The sequence below is a fragment of the Prionailurus bengalensis genome, chromosome A1, assembly GCF_016509475.1.
Source record: "Prionailurus bengalensis isolate Pbe53 chromosome A1, Fcat_Pben_1.1_paternal_pri, whole genome shotgun sequence".
Classification (NCBI taxonomy): domain Eukaryota; kingdom Metazoa; phylum Chordata; class Mammalia; order Carnivora; family Felidae; genus Prionailurus; species Prionailurus bengalensis.
Genome location: NC_057343.1, coordinates 28697166 through 28717863, shown reverse-complemented (window position 1 = coordinate 28717863; position 20698 = coordinate 28697166). Strand labels below are relative to the sequence as shown.

The following is a 20698-nucleotide window of genomic DNA, read 5'->3' as shown; positions in this document are numbered from 1 at the left end:
CCAAATTTTAGGGGCGCCTGGGTGGCTCAGTTGGTTGAGGGTCTGACTTCGGCTCAGGTCATGATCTCCGGGTTCCTGAGTTTGACCCCCACATTGGGCTCACTGCTATCAGCACAGAGCCTGCTCGGATCTTCCATCCCCCTCTTTCTCTACCCCTTCCCCACTCATGCTCTCTCAAAAATAAATAAACATTTTAAATAAATACATAAATTGAATTTTAGATTTCCACTTAAGAATATTCTCAGTCTATTGCATCTCTGCCAGCTAACAGGATTTCTACTACTTCTATCAAATAGATGTTATATATGAATATCAGGGTTCATGGTCCAATATTGTGATTTTTATTTCTTCACTACTAAAAGACAACAGTTGATTTTCAGTGCTCTGAATAACTCTGAAAAAGAAATAAAATATGACTGCCATGTCTCAGCGATTTCAATTTTTTCAATATTTTTCACACTCTTAAATTCCAAAAGAATTATCTAACATACCATTCTTCTTTTCATTACAGGACTTACTCTAAAGAAAAGTAGCCAGAGATACTGTGCCAAACTATAAAAGGAAAACCAAACGGAAGTCAGGGAATCTGGGCTTTGCTACTAATTAATTAATTAGTCTTCTGACCTCTTTCTTGTGGTCCTATTTTCCTGGTTATGAAATGAGTTTTAGAGAGGATAATAATTGCTAAAGTTCCTTTCCTTAACAAAATATTGAATACCCAAACACGAAGAGCTGAAATGAAGCATAAATATGGATAGGAAAGTAAGAGGGTATCAAACTTCAACAAAACACTGTTTTGAAAATATTTTAAAATATTATTTACTTATTGATTTTTATTTAAATCCAAGTTAGTTAACATATAGTGTAATATTGATTTCAGGTATAGAACTTAGTGATTCATCACTTACAGATAACACCCAGTGCTCATCACAAGTACCCTCCTTAATGCCCATCACCCATTTAGCCCACCGCCCCCCCAACCTCCCCTCCAGCAATCCTCAGTTTGTTCTCTGTATTTAAGAGGAACTTATGGTTTCCTCCCTTTCTGTTTTCACTTATTTTTCCTTCCCTTCCCCTATGTTCATCTGTTTTGTCAAAATATTTTTAAATATTTTTTGAAGTTTATTTATTTATTTTGAGAAAGAGAGAGAGAGAGAGAAGGGGAGGGGCAGAGACAGAAGGAGAGAGAGAGGATCCCAAGCAGGTTCTGCACTATCAGCGTGGAGCCTGATACAGGGCGTAGACTCACAAGCCGCAAGTTCATGACCTGAACCAAAATCAAGAGTAAGATGCTTCACTGAGTCACCCAGGTGCCCCAAAATATTTTAAAAAGTAACTCCAAAAGAGGGGCACCTGGGTGGCTCAGTCAGTTAAGTGACCGACTTTGGCTTGGGTCATGATCTCACACTTTGTGGATTCAAGCCCCGCGTCGGGCTCTGTGCTGACAGCTCAGAGCCTGGAGCCTGCTTCCAATTCTGTGTCTCCCTCTCTCTGCACCTGCCCTGCTTGTGCTCTGTCTCTCTCTGACTCTCAAAAAATAAATGTTAAAAAAATATATAAATAAAAATAAAAATAAAAAGTAACTCCAAAAGAGGTAAAAAAAAAAAAAAACCTATCAACGTTCTCTCATAGCCAAAAACCCATAATCTCTAATCAGTCATGTAATAGCAAGAGTGAAGTCAAAGAATTATAAGTTTCCCATCTTGGAAATAGTCTGAGAGAGGGAGAAATATTTCAAAGAATATGATATTTGAACCTAATATAGTAAGTAGATGCACAAAAACATGTTTCATTAATAAATAAATACATCTAACCTAATAAATATGTAGCAACATGTAATGCTTACGTGGGTATGTAAGATTTGGGTTGACTTATTAGCTCAGCCATTTCTCCTACTTCAAGTTAAACAAACTCCAAATAGTCTTTTCCTTACATATGGGTACCGTTGCTCATACAAAAGACTAGTAGAGACAACGTTAGTATTTCCTAGTGGGTAAAACGTGCTACCGTCATTTTGAAATACAAACAATAATATATCTAAGGATACTTGTATTATGAATATGGTGGGAACAATGATGAATGGATAGCAAGCACAGAAAATGAAAGTTGGAGCCTACACACCATCCAACAGTTTTCAATATAAATTCTCTTCTGATAAATTTCAAAGGGAAAGCTACTAATAACTAAACACAAAAGAAATGAAAAATTTTGACTACATAAGAGATGTATGAAAACAGCAATAAAAATCATAAGTATATAAAGCCAGAAAATGTTGAGGGTTTTTCTTTGTTTGCTTTTCTGGGGTTTTTGGTGGCAATTTATAGTTTTGCTATATTTAAAAACAGATATCGTTTATACTTGGAACTTGATTTGAGTCAGCCACTGCTGTATTGCCCCCCAGTCATTTGCAAAATATGAAAATACATGCATTCAAAGCATATGTCTTAAAATTGATATTATTACTAAGATCCCTTGAATCCTTAAAGCTAGTATATTCTTATTATACATTCTCTTATTTAATAAGAAGATCCCCCAAATAACTTAGCATTTGGGCTTCAATAAAATATTTTAGCAGACCCCCAATAGGAGGGAGACTGTGGCATCTTAGTTTAAGTTAAAAGAAGAGAAGGATAGTGCTATCCCCTGCTGAGAGCTGTCAGGCAATGACGATGCTTCCTGTCTAGGTGAGACTTGAAAGGCCAACATTCTTTCCACACTGTAAACACATGAAGTGTTTGCCTTTAAAAGAATATTGAAGCTTTTTTGAAGAGCCTACCACCACCATGTGTGATTCTGGAAACAACCTAAGTAGGAGCAAATTCAAAATCAAATCTAGAGAAGATGCATTCCAGATTGATTTTTTTTTAAGGGTAAGACTATAAATGACGATGAAAATATTTTTAGCATATCTCTTAAGCAGAATCATAGCATCCTTTAGTAATAACCATACACAACTGTGTTACAGACATGGGATAATGGGGAAATGAGAAGGAACACAATCAGGAGACTGAGGAAATGGTTGTGTCAGGGACTCATATAGTTATTGAGCACCATGTGCCAGGCACGATGCCATGCATGTCACATAAGCTATTTCATTCAATCCTTACAGTATATCCATAAGGTTGAAATGATCGTTCCCATAATGTCAAGGAAATCTGGAGCAGTTAAATGACTACAGAAATTCACACATCTAAAACAAAAAAAAAGAAAGAAAGAAAGAAAAGAAAAAGAAGGAAAGAAATTCTTATCTAGGAAACAGTACAGACAAAATTTTAAACCTAATCCTCCCCCTCTCAAATAGATGTTTCCATATAGAACCCAAACTATGTATCAGTCTTCCTATCATCTATCAAGAGTGGATGTTATTCCTCATTTTAAAAGTTAATTATAAAAGTTAGCTACATTCATAATAAGATAAGATCCAGGAATCAGGGGGAAAAAATGAGTGTTTTCTTCAATTATCACATACCAGTATCATGTAAGGTGTTTTAAATCTATTTTGTTAATTTTTCTCTGGGTAAACATAACAACTTGTTCAAGATTTAAGTCCCTAGTCCTACCCCCAGAAAACCTATCAAGTATAATAATATGATTAGGTATAATCATTAAATAATAAATATTAAAAATAAATGTTCCTGACTACCACTTCTAGTTAGGATGAAGAGAATTGTGACAGAATTTTACTTTCAACCTAACAACCAGAACAAGGCAGTTGATCTGTAAAACTCACAGTTTCTTTTTTTTTTTTAATAACTTTTTATGTGTATTTATTTTTGAGAGAGACTGCATGCAAGAGAGGCATAGAGAGAGGGGGGGGGGGACAGAGGACCCGAGGAAGATGCTGTGCTGACAGCAGAGAGCATGAATCAGGGCTTGAACTCATGAACAACGAGATCACAACCTGAGCCAAAGTTGGATGCTTAACCGACAGAGCCACCCTGGGGGCCCCCCAAATCACAGTTTCTTAAAACCCATCATACAGCTAAGAATACAAAGAAACCTGAATGAACCAAATTCTAGAAAGTAATGAGTACTTTCAAGAAGAGAAGAGACCCAGAGCTAATTTTCCCCCTAGTAGACTGGCAAGAGAAGGAAGAATCTGCCATAGGTGTATCAGGATAAGCAAGCTGACCTTTAAAACTGAATTTTAAAACTTACAATGGCCTCACACAAGCTGACATGATGAACTAGTCTCCTGAGAAGCCTTAGCCACAGAGAGAGTCTACACCTACCCACCAACTCTTTCCCACTGGCCCTCACTGAGTACACAGGAGTGCACACTAAAAACCAGGCGCAGGGCAAGAACTGAGAGGATTCTTCCTGAAGCATGCTGGACCTTTTCTTAGTGCAAGGCAACAACCCATTGAAGGCTGGGAGTGGGAGCAACAGAAATCCCTCCAAGGCACTTCATGGCCTTATACGGTATTAGGGAGCAGTCACACTCAAGGCATTAGGGCAGAAGAGCTGAGATAAATCCTGTTGGGGCACTCCTGGCCTTCACTGACATGTCCTCTGGAGGCTGGAGGCAGGGCAACAGGATAAAGGAGATCTGGGTTGGAGAAAGCAGAATACAGGACTCAATGACGAAACTCCCCAGCAATCCAAAGATGCAGCTAAGAGAGATCAGCCATGGCTGGTAGAGCTGGAGATTCAGCTATAAACCATAAAGAAAGCTCTGGAATCTCACCAGAATTCACATCCTGAACATTGCTATAAAGAAAGTCCTGATGTCTTTCTCAAAACCTTTAAAGGTAGAGATAAATGGAATGCAACTAAGCTAAAACAAAGGCCAGTCCCAAGTCAAGCACATATTAGACCAACTCACCTCACACTCCCTCCTCCCATGCTCCCACCCCCCACCTCCACCACATCTCCAACTCCCTACATGGGGCTTAGCAGATGAAGAGACATGCCCTTTTCTGGGGTAAATATCATTTACTTCAATCTCTACTGTTCCTTTATACACAATATCTGGCATACAATAAAATATTATGAGACAGAGAAGAAAATGTGATCCATGGTCAAAAATCAATAAAAACAGTTCTAAAAATAGTCTAGGTGCTAGAATTATTTACCCTAAAAAATATGTTAAAATACTTGTGGAAAAGGAGGAAAACATGAGTGTATTCCAGCATAAGAGATGGAAAATATAAAGAAGAGTTAAATGGACATAGAAATGAAAAATGTATTAACAGAAATGAATGAATCATCAAAAGGGACTAACACAAGATCATACAAAGCTGAAAAGAAAATCAATTAACTTAATTATGGCCAAGAATTTTCCAAAATTGATTAAAGTTATTAACCCAGAGATTCAAGGAGCTCAGAAAAACACAAAGAAGTTAAATTCAAAGAACACCACAGCTAAGTACATCAAAGCCAAATTTTTGGTTAAGAAAATTTAAATGCAGATAGAGAAAAAGGACAAATTGCAAATAGGAGCCCAACAAAAATGACAGCTGGTGTTTTGTTGGAAACAACAGAAACCAGAAGATATAAAAAACAAAGCAAAACAAAAACCTGGCATTCTGTATCCAGCAAAAAAAAAAAAAAAAAAAAAAAAAAATCCTTTGAAAATGAAAGTAAAATAAACACATTTTAAGATAGACTATAGAGATACAGGGCACCTGGCTGGCTCAGTCAGTAGAGCAGAGTAGACTCTTGATCTCAGGTCATGAGTTTTTGAGCCCCATGTTGGGTATGGAGCTTACACTAAAAAAAAAAAAAAAATTAAAAAATTTAAAAATTTTAAAAAAAGACAACAGAGGAGAGAATTCATATCACAAATCTACTAAAAGAAGTGGTAAAGAAACTCTTCTGGCTGAAGGGAAATGCCTTCAGAGAGATGTCTGAATCTGCAAAACGAAATGAAAAGAAGCATAAAGCATCAAAATAAGAATAAATATTAAAAACTTTAAAAACCATCTCCATTTTACATATATATATTCAATTTCTTTAAAATTCCATTGATTGCCTAAAGTAAAAAAATAATATCATAGTGTTTTAGCATATTTAATTTTAACGAAATTAAAATATATGAAAATGAGACTACCAAAGGTGTGAGAAGTAAATGAAAGCACAGTGTTGAAAAGTTATCACATTGTTCCTAAAATAGATGTATTATTTGAAAATAGACTATGGTAAGTTGTAGATGCATATTATAATCTCTAGAGCATCTCTGTTCAATAGAGTACCCACTAGTCACATGTTGCTATTTAAATTTGAGTTTAAATTAACTAAAATGAAATAAAATCTAAAATTATTTTCCTCGATTGCACTGATCACATTTTGAATGGTTAACCACATGTGGCTAGTGCCTGCTATATTGGACAGCACAAATATAAAGCATATCCATCACTACAGAAAATTCTACTGGACAGAGCTACTCTAGAAAAAGAGGCATAACGAGATAGCCTATGAAAGAGACAAAATGGATATATAATCCCTAAAAAGACAAGAAAAGATGTATCACAAACAGGACAAAGAGCAAAAAAACATCAAGATGGTAGACTTAAACACATCTAAATCAATAATTATATTAAATGTAAATGGGCTGAACATTCCAATTCAAAGAAAGAGCTTGTCAGAATGGATGAATAAGCTGTTCAAAAGACACACTTGAAATATAAAGGCACAACTAGCTGAAAGTAAAAGAATGAAAAAGAACATACCATACAAACAGCACAAGAAGGATGGTATGGTTCACATTATTATCAGACAAAATAAACTTTAAGAAAAACAGTGTTACCAGAAAAAGACAGCATTGCATAATAAAAAGGACCATTCATAAAGAAGACATAACAATTATAAATATGTACATACCTATTATAGAGGTTCAAAATATACAAAATACAAATGAGTAGGATAAAGGGGAAAACAGACAAATCTACAATCATAACAGACAGTTTAACACCACTTTATTGACTGAAGAGGTAGATAAAATCAATAAAAACATAAAGGACTTGAACAATATTGTCAACATTGACCAAATCTGTATTTATAGACTACAACAGCCAATATCAGCAGAACATCAATTCTTTTCAAAGTTTACATGAAATGCTCAAAGAGGCCATATGCTGATCATAAGTCTCAATAATTTCAATTTCAAAGAACTGAGAATATTCTCTGACCATAATAGTATTAAATTAGAAATCAATAACTGTAAGGTAAAGAAAAACAAACCAAATACTGAAAATGAAGCAAACACACATCTAAATAACTCTAACCAAAGAAAAAATTTGTGATTTTTTAGTAATATCTTGAGAGAAATAATAATGAAACCTTAACATATCAACTTTTATGAGGTAGAGCAAAAGCACTATTTTGATGGAAAATTATAGCTTTGGAGATCTAACTTAGGGGAAAAAAGGGGGGGGGGGGGGATCTGACCCTCTATCTTAAATAGTTGGACAAAGAATAGGAACCAAAGTAAATAAAAGTAAGGAAGTATTAAAGAGTGTAAATCAGTGAAATAACAAATGGACAAACAACAGAGAAAAATCAACAAAAAGCTATTTTTTTGAAAGTTAATATCACTGATAAACCCCTTAGGGTGATTAAAGAGAAAGAAAAAAAAACCCTCATTTCCAATATTAGGAATAAAAAAGGGAATAGCAATGCAGATTCTACAGATATTTAAAGAATAAAGGCTACATTATGAAAAAATTGCCAATAAATTTTAAAACTGAGATGAAATGGACCTATCCCTTTCAAATAAAACAGAGCTCTAAAGTTCTTAGGGAAAAAAAACAACAACAGACTTATCTTCACAACTTTGAAGTAGACAAAGATTTCTAAGACATAATAAGCATTAACCACAATAAAAGATAAACTGTATGTAATCAAAACTTCTGCCAACTAAATGATACCACTGAGAAAACGATTAGGCAAGGCAGAGACCGAAAACAAGTATTCATGATATGTAAGCATGACAAAGGACTTGTATACAAATAACTGTTACAAATCAACAATAAGAAGGTGAACTCAGTTTCTTTCAATAGGCAAAATATTTTAAGATAGTTCATGAAAGATATGCAAATAACCATTAATTACAGGAAAATATCTTGAACACCATTACTCATCAGCAACATGCAAATTACAACCAGAGTGAGAGGACATGCACTCCTGGAATAGCAGAGTAAGGACCTCTGAAAATCCACTCCTCTAAAAAAACAATGGCAACACTGCAAAAAGCTGTCAAAATCAATTTTTTTGTAGAACTCTAGAAATTAACAAGACTTCTAACAATCTGGCGATCATTTATCCAAGAAAAACAGGTGACCCTTAGTACGAACAGTAAGTTCTGTGGTATTTTAACTTGCCCTTTCCCCATCTCTCTCCCCAGCTCTCTGGAAACCTTGAAAAACAACTGCCTACAATGCTGGTGAAAACGAGCAGCCTGGCAACCACTGGAGGGAACAGAACAGGGTTGCAGCTTCCTAGGAGTCCCACTCCCAGAAAACTATCCCTACTTGACTTATCTAACAGCTTGCCGAAAAGCTCCCATTTGTTAGAATTTGACTTCATGTGACCCAGTTGGAGCTCCCAGTGTGCAAATAACAACAAAAAATCAACAACTGTTTAACATCATAGTTGGAGGCAGCAAAACTAGTTGGTGCTAACAAGAGGATGACCAAACAAACAAACAAAAAACTTAAAAGGAAAAACTGGGAGTAAGATGTCCAAGGCATACAGTGTACAACTAGGAATCTAGAAGGCCATGCACATGTCTGGGAAAGTTCTGAGAAGGGCCTAATTGCTCACCTTCAGCTGACATTGAAGATTTGCACAAGCTGGAAGACACAAGCAAACTTGTAAGCTGCCTGTGAAGCCCTGAAATCAGAAATCATGTCCAACATACACACAAGAGACCCTGGTCAAAGGCTAAGAGAACTGATTTCTTTGAGGCATTTAAGAAATCTCTCTTCCATCACTGGCTGGCCATTAAGCTAACTGAGTAAAAACTTCAATGGCTACATATGGCAAAGAATATAGACTTCAGAAAAATAGTCTACAAAAGTCATTAAACAAACAGGAGCAAAACCAAAGCCTAGGGAAGGGGGCATCTGATTTCCAGAGTCGTCCAATTATACTAGTTAACAGCTCTACTTTTCAAAAGAAATATGATAAGAAACACAAAGAAACAGGAAAGTATAGCATATACAGAGGAAAAAAGCAGTCAAAAAAAAAAAAATCTTTGAGGAAGCCAGATACTGAATTTAGTAGACAAACACTTTAAATTAGCTATGACAAACATGTTCAAAGAACAAAAAGAAATCATGTCTAAAAATTTAAAGTATGACAATACTCACTAGAAAATATCAATAAATACAAATTATAAAAAATTCAAAGAGAAATTCTGAAGTTACAAACTACAAGTGAAATGAAAAATAATCACCAAAGAGGCTCAACAACAGATGTAAGCAGGCGGAATAATCAGCAAACTTGAGTAAGTCAATTGAGATTATCCAGCCCAAGAAACAGAAAGAAAAAAGGATAAAGAAAAATTAACAGACCCTCAGAAAGCTATAGTACACCTTCGAGTATATTAACACACACATCATGTGAGTCCCAGAAAGACAGAGAGGAGGGAAGAAATAATAATGAAGAATGATTACAAAGAACTCCCCCAAATTAATGGAAAACATTACTATGCATATCCAAGAAGCTCAACAAACTCCAAATAGGGCAAACTCAAAGAGACCACACTTAGACACATCATAGTCAAACCATCAAAAGACAAAGATAAATGGGCTGTATGAGAGCACAGAGAAGTGGCTCATCATCAGAAGGGATTCTTGGTAAAATCAATAACTGATTTCTCATCAGAAACTATGGAGGCCTGGGGCACCTGGATGGCTCAGTCGGTTCAGCATCCAACTTCAGCTCAGGTCATGATCTCACAGTTGGTGAGTTCGAGCCTTGCGTCGGGCTCTGTGCTGACAACTCAGAGCCTGGAGCCTGCTTCAGATTCTGTGTCCCCCTCTCTCTCCGCCCCACCCCTGGTTGCGCTCTGTCTCTCTCTGTCTTTGAAAAATGAATAAACATTAAAAAAAATTTTTTGGGGGGCGCCTGGGTGGCGCAGTCGGTTAAGCATCCGACTTCAGCCAGGTCACGATCTCACGGTCCGTGAGTTCAAGCCCCGCATCGGGCTCTGGGCTGATGGCTCAGAGCCTGGAGCCTGTTTCCGATTCTGTGTCTCCCTCTCTCTGCCCCTCCCCCATTCATGCTCTGTCTCTCTCTGTCCTAAAAATAAATAAAAAACGTTGAAAAAAAAATTTTTTTTAAGTAAATAAAAAAAGAAACTATGGAGGCCAGAGGCAGTAGGATGACATACTGAACATGCTGGGGGGAAAAAAAAAGTGTCAATCAAGAATTCATCAAACAACAAAGGTAAAATTAATAAATTTCCAGATAACAAAAACTGAGAGAATTTATCACTAGCAGCTCTACCCTACAAGCAATACTAAAGTGAGTCCCTCCTTCAAGCTGAAATGAAACTACACTAGATGGTAACTCAAATGCACACAAAGAAACAAAGAATACTAGTAAATATGTAAATATAAAGACAGTATGAACATATTTTTATTTGTAATTCCTTTCTTCTCTTGACTTGAGACAAATTCATATAGTGATAATTATAAAATTGTGATGATAGATTTTAATGTATAAATATATATTTTGGGGGTGCCTGGGTGGCTCAGTTGGTTAAGCGTCTGACTTCAGCTCAGGTCATGATCTCGCAGTTTGTGAGTTCAAGCCCCATATGGGGCTCTGTAGTGAAAGCTCAGAGCCTGGAGCCTGCTTCAGATTCTGCGTCTCCCTCTCTCTCTGCCCCTCCCCCATTCTCTCTCTCTCTCTTTCTCTCTTTCTCTTTCTCTCTCTCTCAAAAATAAACATTAAAAAAAATTTTAAAGTCTTATTTTGTATGATAACAGCAAAAAGGAAGTAGAAGGGAAAAGAGCTACATTAGAAAAAGTTTTTGCACACAACTGAAATTAAGTTATTAATAGGAACAAGTTTGTTTTAAGCTAAATTGGTAATTGTGATCCCTGGAGTGACCACTGAGAAAATAACTCAAAAAAAAGAAAAAATGCAGTAAAAGAAAAGTGAGGCAAAGAGGAGAGGACAGTCTGCAGAGCCATTCAGGAGGCAGAGTCATTGGAAACTTATGTCAGATGAAAGTGAGACATTCTCCCTCAAGGAGCACATAGTCTAGTGGAAGAATCTGAAAAGTGAACCAAAAAAAAAATAGCCGTTTTGTGTCCAATGACTGGAACATAAAATAAGGAAGGGGAGTCATAGGAGACGAGGCTGAGACTATATCATGAAAGGTAAGGAATGATCTTTGTTCCGAAAGTATTAGGATTCATTTAAGGAATTGTAAGAAAAGAAGCGGCATGATTTTGAGCAAAAAATTGCCTGTGAGGCATTAGGGAGATGCACATCAAAACAACAAGATACCACTTCCCATAATAAAAACAGGTAATAATAAATGCTGGTGAAGATGCGGAGAAACTGGAACCCCCGGACACTGTAGGTGTGAACGTAAAATGGGGCAGCCTCTGTGGAGGGCAGTTTGATAATTCCTCAAAATGTTAAACAGAGAGCTACCATCTGACCTAGCAATTCCACTCCTAAATATATACCCAAGAAAACTGAAAACCCGTGTCTGTCAAAAAACTTATATGAATGTCCATAATGGTATTATTCATAGCAACCTAAAAGTAGAGAAAAACCAAATGTCCGTCAACCAATGACTGGATAAACAAAATGTGGTATAGCCACACAATGAAATATTATTTAGCCATAAAAGGAATCAGGTACTGATACAGGCCACAACGTGGATGAACCTTGAAAACATTGTAAGTGAAGAAAGCCAGACACAGGCCACATATTGTATGATCTCATTTATATGAAATGTTCAGAGTAGGCAAATCTATAGATACAGAAAATATAGTAGCGGTTGCTGAAGGATGGGGGGGGGTGGGGGGTGTATGAAGTTGTTGGAGAAGGAAACAAGGAGTTAATGGTACGAGGTTTCTCTTTGGTGTGATGAAAATGTTCAAAAGCTAAAGAGTGGCATGGTTGCACAACTCTGTGAATACATTAAAAACCACTGAGTTGTACATTTTAAGAAGGTAAGTTTTTGAAAAATGTAAATTTTATGGTATATTAATTGTATCTCAGTAAAGCTGTTACAAAACGAAAACCATGACTAGTTATTATTTCACACCTAGTATAATGAGTAAAATCAAAAAGATTAGAAATACTAATGTCGGCAAGGATACAGAACATCACCGTCGGTCAAAGGCTAAAACAGCACAAGTACCTTGGAGAACAGTTTGGCAGTATCTCATGAAGCGAAACAGCCATCCACCCAATGACACATCCACCCAACTCCTCATTATTTATTCAAGAGAAGTGAAAAGTCATGACTACAGGACTTGTACAGGAATGTTCATAGAACCTTATTTGCAACAATCTAAAAATGGAAACCCCCAAATGCCTATCGACAGAACAGATAAATTATGCTGTTATTTATACAACAGGACACTACTCAGCAATTAAGAACAAACTGATCAGTACAGGACCATGGATGGATTTAAAATCATTACCTTGATGGAAAGAAGCCAAATACACACACAGGAAAACTATACTATATGATTCTATTTACATAAAGCTAAAGAGCAGGCAAAACTAATCCATCATGGTAGGAAAAAAGACCATTGGCTTCCGGGGCAGATCAGAGGGGAAGGGGTACAAAAGAATATTCAGAGGTAATGCAAGTAATCTTGGTGGTTATGCAAGTTTATAAAATTGCCAAAACTAACCAAAATGAATACTTAAGATCCGTGCATTTTATTATATGTAAATTTGATCCCAATTGAAAAAAGAAAGAAAAGTATGTGAAAAATAAATGTTTTACTGAAATATTCAGGGGTGAGTGATAGGATGTCTGTCTGGGATAAGTTTTAAATACCCCAGAACAAAGACTAGAGGAGTCAGTTAAAAAGACTGGCATACACTGATAAACGTTAAAATTGAATGATAAGTACATCACGTTTATACTCTTCTCTCCAGTTTTGGATATCTTTGAAAATTCCCATAATGAAAAGTTAAAAGGCATTCACTCATAAATAAATGAGTATTTCTTACTGTAATTCTGTGGCACAAGTTCTGGGCTCTTAGGAGTTTTCAACTTGTAGGATACATCTCCAATATTAACTGTATCACCTAAAAAGAGAAAAAGGAAACACACCTTTACAAGAGACAATAAAACAACACACTATGCCTTTCCCAACAATGACTGCCCTGAGGACTTTATAGAAATGCACATGTCTGCCTGTGTTAGGCTTCATGGACACACCTATGTCAGCCACTATGCTCTAAAACTTGTATCCAAAGTGTAAGTTATATAATGGAGAAGTGAAGCACGGGGGAAATTCAGATTTTAAATGCTACATTAGCAAAAAAAGGTGAGGTACTACAGAATTTATCAATTTATTATTTTCTAATAGCAACACTAATAAAGTCAACAATACAGAAGAATGCATTTTAAGATCATCCAAAGCATCCAAAAGGTGGCATCTTTAATACAAATTACAAACTTATTACATCTTTATAGGTTCCTATTTTTTCTATCAACATGTTCCCCAGCAACATAATCCAAAAATTCAATATTTCTAGGAAAGCCCCAGCCTATATGCCAAGAATTTCTACATGAAACCAGCACAAAACAAGCAAAAGTTCTCAGTAGATTCTACATGGTTCTAATTTTAAGTAGCATTAATTTGTGGCTCTGGCTGATCTTCTAAAGTGCAGGACTAAACCAAACAATCTCTGCTTTGCTCTCTCCAACAGCAAAATAGACATACTGATCCCATCTGCACCTGGTACTTCCTTTGTAAAGGGCTCAATGATACTTAGGAAAAGTAGCTGTGCAAAACACAAGTTCCAACATTGCCAGTTGTGAGCTAGTTAGGTGTCCCAGAGACTAAGGCCTAAAATCATCATAATAACAAAAACTGCCAACATTTGTTGAATGATTACTATCTGCTAAATACTTTGTTCATTCCCAGAATAACCATATGAGACACAGGCTTTACAAATGAGGAAATTGGCAACTCTGTAAAAAAACTAAAAAAGACTTTATAGATGAATAAATGTATTATAGCTAAGTGAAAAGTTGAGAGAAAAGTAGGAACAACATGTAAAACTCAGGTGTACCTTCTCGTACAGAATATGTGTATATTTAGAGTGTAAATCAAAGGAATTTTCCTGTGAATTAGTCTAGACATCAGCTAATACTTACTGAATACTGGCTATTTGGCAAATATTGTTATAGACACATTATTTATGTTACTTCATTTAATCTTGGCTCTAAGCAACCTGTGATTCCTGGAGTTATTTCATATAACTGCTACAGCAGAAACCCCACCTCAAATTAGCATAGTAAAAAGGCATTGCAACCACAATGAGGTACCACCTGACACTTGTCAGAATGGCTAAAATTAACAATTTAGGAAACAACAGATGTTGACGAGGATGCAGAAAAAGGGGAACACTTCTCCACTGTTGATGGCAATGCAAACTGGGGAAGACACTCTGGAAAACAGTATGGAGGTTCCTCAAAAAATTAAAAATGGAACTACCCTACGACCGAGCAATTGTACTACTAAGTATTTATCCAAGGGATACAGATATGCTGTCTCGAAGGAGCACATGCACCCCAATGTTTATAGCAGCACTATCAACAATTGCCAAAGTACGGAAAGAGCCCAAATGTCCATTGGTGGATGAATGGATAAAGACGACATGGTACATATATGGAGTATTACTTGGCAATCAAAAAGAATGAAATCTTGCCATTTGCAATTACATGGATGGAACTAGAGGGTATTATGCTAAGTGAAATTAGTCAGAGAAAGACAAACACCATATGATTTCACTCATATGTGGAAAGAAAGGAAAAATAATATAAAAACAGAGGGAGGCAAACCATAAAAGACTCTTAAATGCAGAGAACAAACTGAGGGCTGCTGGAGAGGAAGTGGGTTGGGGTGATGGGCATTAAGGAGGGCACTTGTTGGGATGAGCACTGGGTTATGAATCACTGGGTTCTACTCCTGAAACCAATACTACACGGTATGTTAACTAACTTGAATTTAAATAATTTTTTTTAAAGGCACTGGAGTTTGTTACAGCAGTTATAGGAAATAGCTCACAGGAGCCATGGGTTACTGAAGAGACCACGACTCAGTTACTAGTTCACAGCATGGTAGAGAAGGCAAAGGAGAAACAGAAGTCACACAAAATCACACCTTAGGAAAAGCTCACTGAGACACTGTCCCTTGTACCACTAGATCCACACCTGGGATATCATGACCAGAGGACAACTTTTTCCCCCATTTCATTTTGGTAATTTTTAAACCTGTAGGAAAGTTGGAAAAACACTATCTTAAGTTACAGAAATCATGATTCTTCATCTGTAATCTAGTCTTCAGATACATCTTCTAACAATAAGGACACCGCCACAGGTAAACTGTTCATACAGCCTCTGCATAATTCCCTCATGACTCAAGAGTCCTGGGCAGGGCAGTTAACTGGCGGAGCCAAGGTTACTACCCACAGCCTGGCTGCAGGAGGCAGGCAGGAGGAAGAGCTGACCACTGTGATTTCCGGGGTAGAGTCGGAGCTCTGCCTCCTTTCAAGACTTACACCATAGGGGATTCTACCACTTTCTCCCTCTCCCCCCATCTCCTAGCCCCATCACCTCCTCTCTTTCCTTCCTACCTCACCATGACCCCAAGTCTTCCTTGCTTGCTCTGCCTCTTCTCCTCAACTTCCTAACACTGCGTGCAGAGGCCCAGTTCTAGCCTCTTTTCTATTCCACCTACCACCTCTCCTTGAAGAGCTCACCCAGTCTTACATCTTTCAATGCAACTAATATGTTCCTGGCTCCCAAATTTGTATCGCTAACCCAGGCCACTGAACTCCAAACATGGATACCAACAGACACTGAGATGCCTAACATATGTTAAACCTAACATATTCAAAATTGAGCTTCTGATCTTTACACCAAAATATGCTCTACGCACAGTATTCCCCAGTTCTGCAAATGGCAACTTACTCCTTCCAGGGGCTCAAACCAGAAATCTTGCAGCCATTCTTAACTTTTCTCTCACCTAACACATCTCCTGCCTCAACCCTTGCACCCTGCAGTTTATTCTCAACAGAGCAGCCACAGTGATCATAATAAAATAGGAGTCAAGTAATACAAGTCCTTGCTCAATCCTCATCTTTGCAATGGTCCAAAAGGCTATTTTGATCTCACTCCGCCATTTCCTCTTACCTCATCTCCTACAAGTGTCCTCCTGACTTATTCTACTCCAGCCACACTGGCCTCCTCACTATTCCTTCAACATGTCAGACTCATACTCATTTCAGGCTTTTGCACTGGATTTTCCTACTGACTGAAATGTTTTTCCCACACATATCCATTTAGCAATCAGGGCCCAACCATTTGTGAAGATGGGGCAAGGACAGTGCAGTATCCTGGGACTAGCAATAATAGGAAGCCATGGCCACCACTAGGCCTGTAAGGACCTATGCAAGTAGAAGGGGACAGTGCCTGCAGAGAAAGTATATTTAGAAAGCTTCCTGAGTGAACTGTGACCCTTTGTGGAGGAATACAGCAAACCTATGGTGGTGACCTGGCAAGGAGGAGGCTGGGGAATAAACAGGAAACAAAACTTGACAGAACTAAAAGTAGAACTAGATAAATCCATAATCATACTTGGATATTTTAATATATCTCAGCACTTCATGAAGAGCAAGAAAAAAATAGAAGGATATAGAAATAAGAATATTTCTTCCTCAGCCTTTGGCTAAAATCAACTGGAAAATAGGATAGAGAAAATCTGAAAACACGATTAACCATTCAACATAAATGACTTTTACAGAACTCTGCACCCAACAAGGGCAGAATACATATTTTTTGCAAATACACACGAGACATTCACCAAACTAGATCTTAGGCTGGACCGCAAAGCAAATCTTAATAAATGTCAAAGGGATGAAATCATACAAAATATGTCTTCTGATCAGAATGTAATTACCTAGAAATCAATAACTAAAAGATAACTGGAAAATCTCTCAACATTCGGAAATCAAACCAAAGGCTTCTAAAAAAAACCCAAAGAAGCAATCACAATGAAAATTGGACTTGTGAAGAAATAAGGATAGCGATCTAGTCATGCCTGCTGTAGGCAAAGAAGAAAATGACATTCATAGGCAGTAGGTATTTGACCTTCCTGCCTCAAAGCTGATGTTCTTGGCCACCTTCTGTTACCATGCTATACTTTTCCTGAGTCGTCTAATCCCTGCTAATGGCCCAACTCTGACCTCTGTACACTAAAGCCTTAAACGTCCCCTTTGGCTCAGATCTCTCTCCTGAGATCCATATCTATCAGCAGGCTACTGGACATTCTTAGATATTCTAGAGATAATTCAACTTTAACATGAGAAAATCATAACTTTTTACTTTCTGTGTGTGTTGTCCAATTATGTCCAACCAGCTCTACCTCTTCTATTCCTATCTCAGTGATTGATGCTTTATTCCCTGGCCTGAAAGTTCTTCCACAACTCTCTCACACCCTTTCCCTTCAGACCCCTACTCCTCAAATCTCTTCATCTCCCCGTTGAACTTTCCCTAACTTTTCCTTTTGCATGATCTCCACCTCCATCAAGAATTGATCCTCTCATTCCTGTCTTTCTGCTAGCACAGTATCTGGCTCATGTTTCTGTAATAGCATTTCTCACACTGTATTACAAGTATTGATTATTGTTCCTCTGCAATAATTCTCTTTAAGTTAGGATACACACTTCCTAAGGGTCCAGAGCACGGCAGTCTTAAGGAGACCAGTTTCTAGATCCGTTCTTCTCGAATGCTGACCTGACAGAACTGGCCCTGCAGGTCCTTCGTTCCCAGAGGCTCTTTCAGAAGCCCTCCCCCTTACATTTCTACAGTGGATGGTGCACTGCTCCAGTGGACTAAACAAATGAGGCATTTTCAATTATGGTCTAGGAGAAGCTTCCTTTAAAGATTATTCAGGTCAACATAAACTGCCTCAGAATAGTTTCTCCATGTCTCGCATATTCCTACTAAAAGTGAAGAGTAGCTTTAGAAATGCCTGAAGTATTTTTGGCCTGTGTCAGATACAGTATATTGCAGAGTAGGGAAGCGGGAGTTAATATTCTCAAATAATCCAAGATGGGAGAGCTCAGAGTGCAAACCTGGCTTTTTACGTACTTAAAGGCAAGCTGCTTTTTACCTTTCCTCAATTCTTACCTTGAGAACACATACTATTCCTACACACACACAAGAAGGCACTTCTGAACACCTGAAGCAGCACATATAATTGACGCTGCTCAGTTTTAATGTCACTGAAGTAACTGTCAGTACTACCAAGATTTTCACAATATGGTGGATAAAGACCACAGAAAAAACTTTTAAATGTCTGTTTCAGATCAGATAGGTGTCTTTCAAAAGCCTGTTAAAAATTTCTTCTCAAATGTCATCATGAACCATTCATTCCAATTACAGTCATTCCTCATCTTATAAAATGGCTATTTTCTAACTCTTACGGTGAACAGGACATACTACCTTCTGAACCAGTTAGTTCTCATTTCACTAAATACAGTGTCAAAGCTGGATCATGAGGATTAAACAAACTGATGCATTTATTTCTGATTTTTATACATTTTAATTGTTCTCTAAGACGCATCAACAAAGTTTATTACACATTTAATAAAACAATATCATGTCTTCTATCAGAGACCTCACTACATAAATAACTTCCTTTAACTATTACATTACTTATAAATTATACTAAAAAATGAAACTGCAAAGCATACATTATGAGATCGATGACTTAAATATGTGACCACTAGATTTTACTGCATTTAGTAATCTAGCCTATAAAATGTGGCCTGCAATTTCTCATTCAGTGGTTTTTATAACATTCCTTATTATACATACTAACACATTCATTCGAATTGAAAGGAAAAATGTTTTTTTCTGTCAGAAAGCCTAATTAAGCTGATTGAATTGATAATACAGGCTACCTTTTTTAATTATGAAAACTAAAATTTGATTAAAAAGTACTTAGGCACACGCTCTCTCTCTCAAAAATAATTAAACACTAACAAAAAAAATTTTTTAAGAATTTATGTTTCAACTGGCTGCTATTTGTAAACTCACTTTATACTTCTCTCTCAAAACAACTTAGAGATCCATAAGTGGCTCAGCACTGAGGTAAAATGATCAAAATGCCCGAAGAGCATGAGATAAAAATGACCTGAGGGAAGATGGCAGCGTAGAAGGCCTCTGGGCTCACCGTGTCCTGCTGATCACTTAGATTCCACCCACACCTGCATAAATAACCCAGAAAACCGCCAGAAGGCTAGCAGAATGGATTCTCCGGAGCCAAGCGCAGACGAGAGGCACGGAAGAGGGTAGGAAGGGCAGAGAGGCGGTGCGCGCTCCACGGACTGGCGGGAGGGAGCCGGGGCAGAGAGGCGGCCCGCCGGCCAAGCAGAGGCCCCCAGTCTGGCTGGCAAAAGCGGAGGGGCCGGACGGAGTGTGTTTGGACAGCAAGCGGGACTTATCATCTGGAAGGTTATAAGCTAACAGCTCTGCTCAGAGAGCAGGAGGCCTGGGGGACAACGGGAGGGAGAGTTGTTGAGCCCCGGAAGACAGAGCGCAGCTCAGCGGCAGGGAACAAAGGCGCTCGCCAGCGCCATCTCCCTCGCCCATCCCCCAGCCAAAATCCCAAAGGAAACCAGTTCCCGCCATGGAACTTGCTTGCCACGGATCTTGCTTGCACCCAACGCTGTGCTTCTGCGGATCCATCCCTCCGGCCGGTCTTACTCCCTCCGGGTGCTGCGGGACCCCTCCCAAAGCGGATCTCCGAAGGAAAAGCGAGCTGAGCCTGCCCCTCCCGCCGCCGTGCACCTTGCCGATCCACCCCAGCTAATACGCCAGATCCCCAGACTGATCCCACAAGCCTGTCAGTGTGCAAGTAGCCCAGACAGGCCACGCCACCCCACAGTGAATCCCGCCCCAAGGAGAGGGGAAGAGAAGGCACACACCAGTCTGACTGTGGCCCCAGCGGTGGGCTGGGGGCAGACATCAGGTCTCACTGTGGCCCTGCCCACCAACGCAAGTTATTCAAGACAGCACAGGGGAAGTGCCCTGCAGTTCCACACTACTCCAGGGTCTAACCAAAATGAGGAAACGGACGAATTCCCCTCAAAAAAACCTCCAGGAAATAATGACAGCTAACGAACTGATCAAAAATGATTTAAACAATATAACAGAAAGTGAATTTAGAATAATAGTCATAAAATTAATCGCTGGGCTTGAAAACAGTATAAAGGACAGCAGAGAATCCCTTGCTACAGAGATCAAGGCACTCAGGAACAGCCAGGAAGAGCAAAAAAATACTACTAATGAGCTGCAAAATAAAATGGAGATGACCACAGCTCGGATTATAGAGGCAGAAGAGAGAATAGCTGAACTAGAAGATAAAATTAAGGAAAAAGAAGAAGCTGAGAAAAAGATTAAAAAAATCCAGGACTATGAGGGGAAAATTAGAGAACTAAGTGATGTACTAAAGAGAAATAATCTACGCAT

At 38.1% G+C, this 20698-nt stretch overlaps 1 protein-coding gene across 1 annotated transcript in view; it reads right to left on the bottom strand.

Moving 5' to 3' along the window:
• The window catches only part of VWA8 (von Willebrand factor A domain containing 8), a 366373-nt gene that overhangs the window by 334264 nt on the left and 11411 nt on the right, over positions 1-20698 (bottom strand). The window contains exon 2 of the mRNA XM_043579664.1: positions 13159-13236. Coding sequence (XP_043435599.1) covers positions 13159-13236 — 78 coding nt within the window. The remainder of the gene's footprint in view (positions 1-13158; positions 13237-20698) is intronic.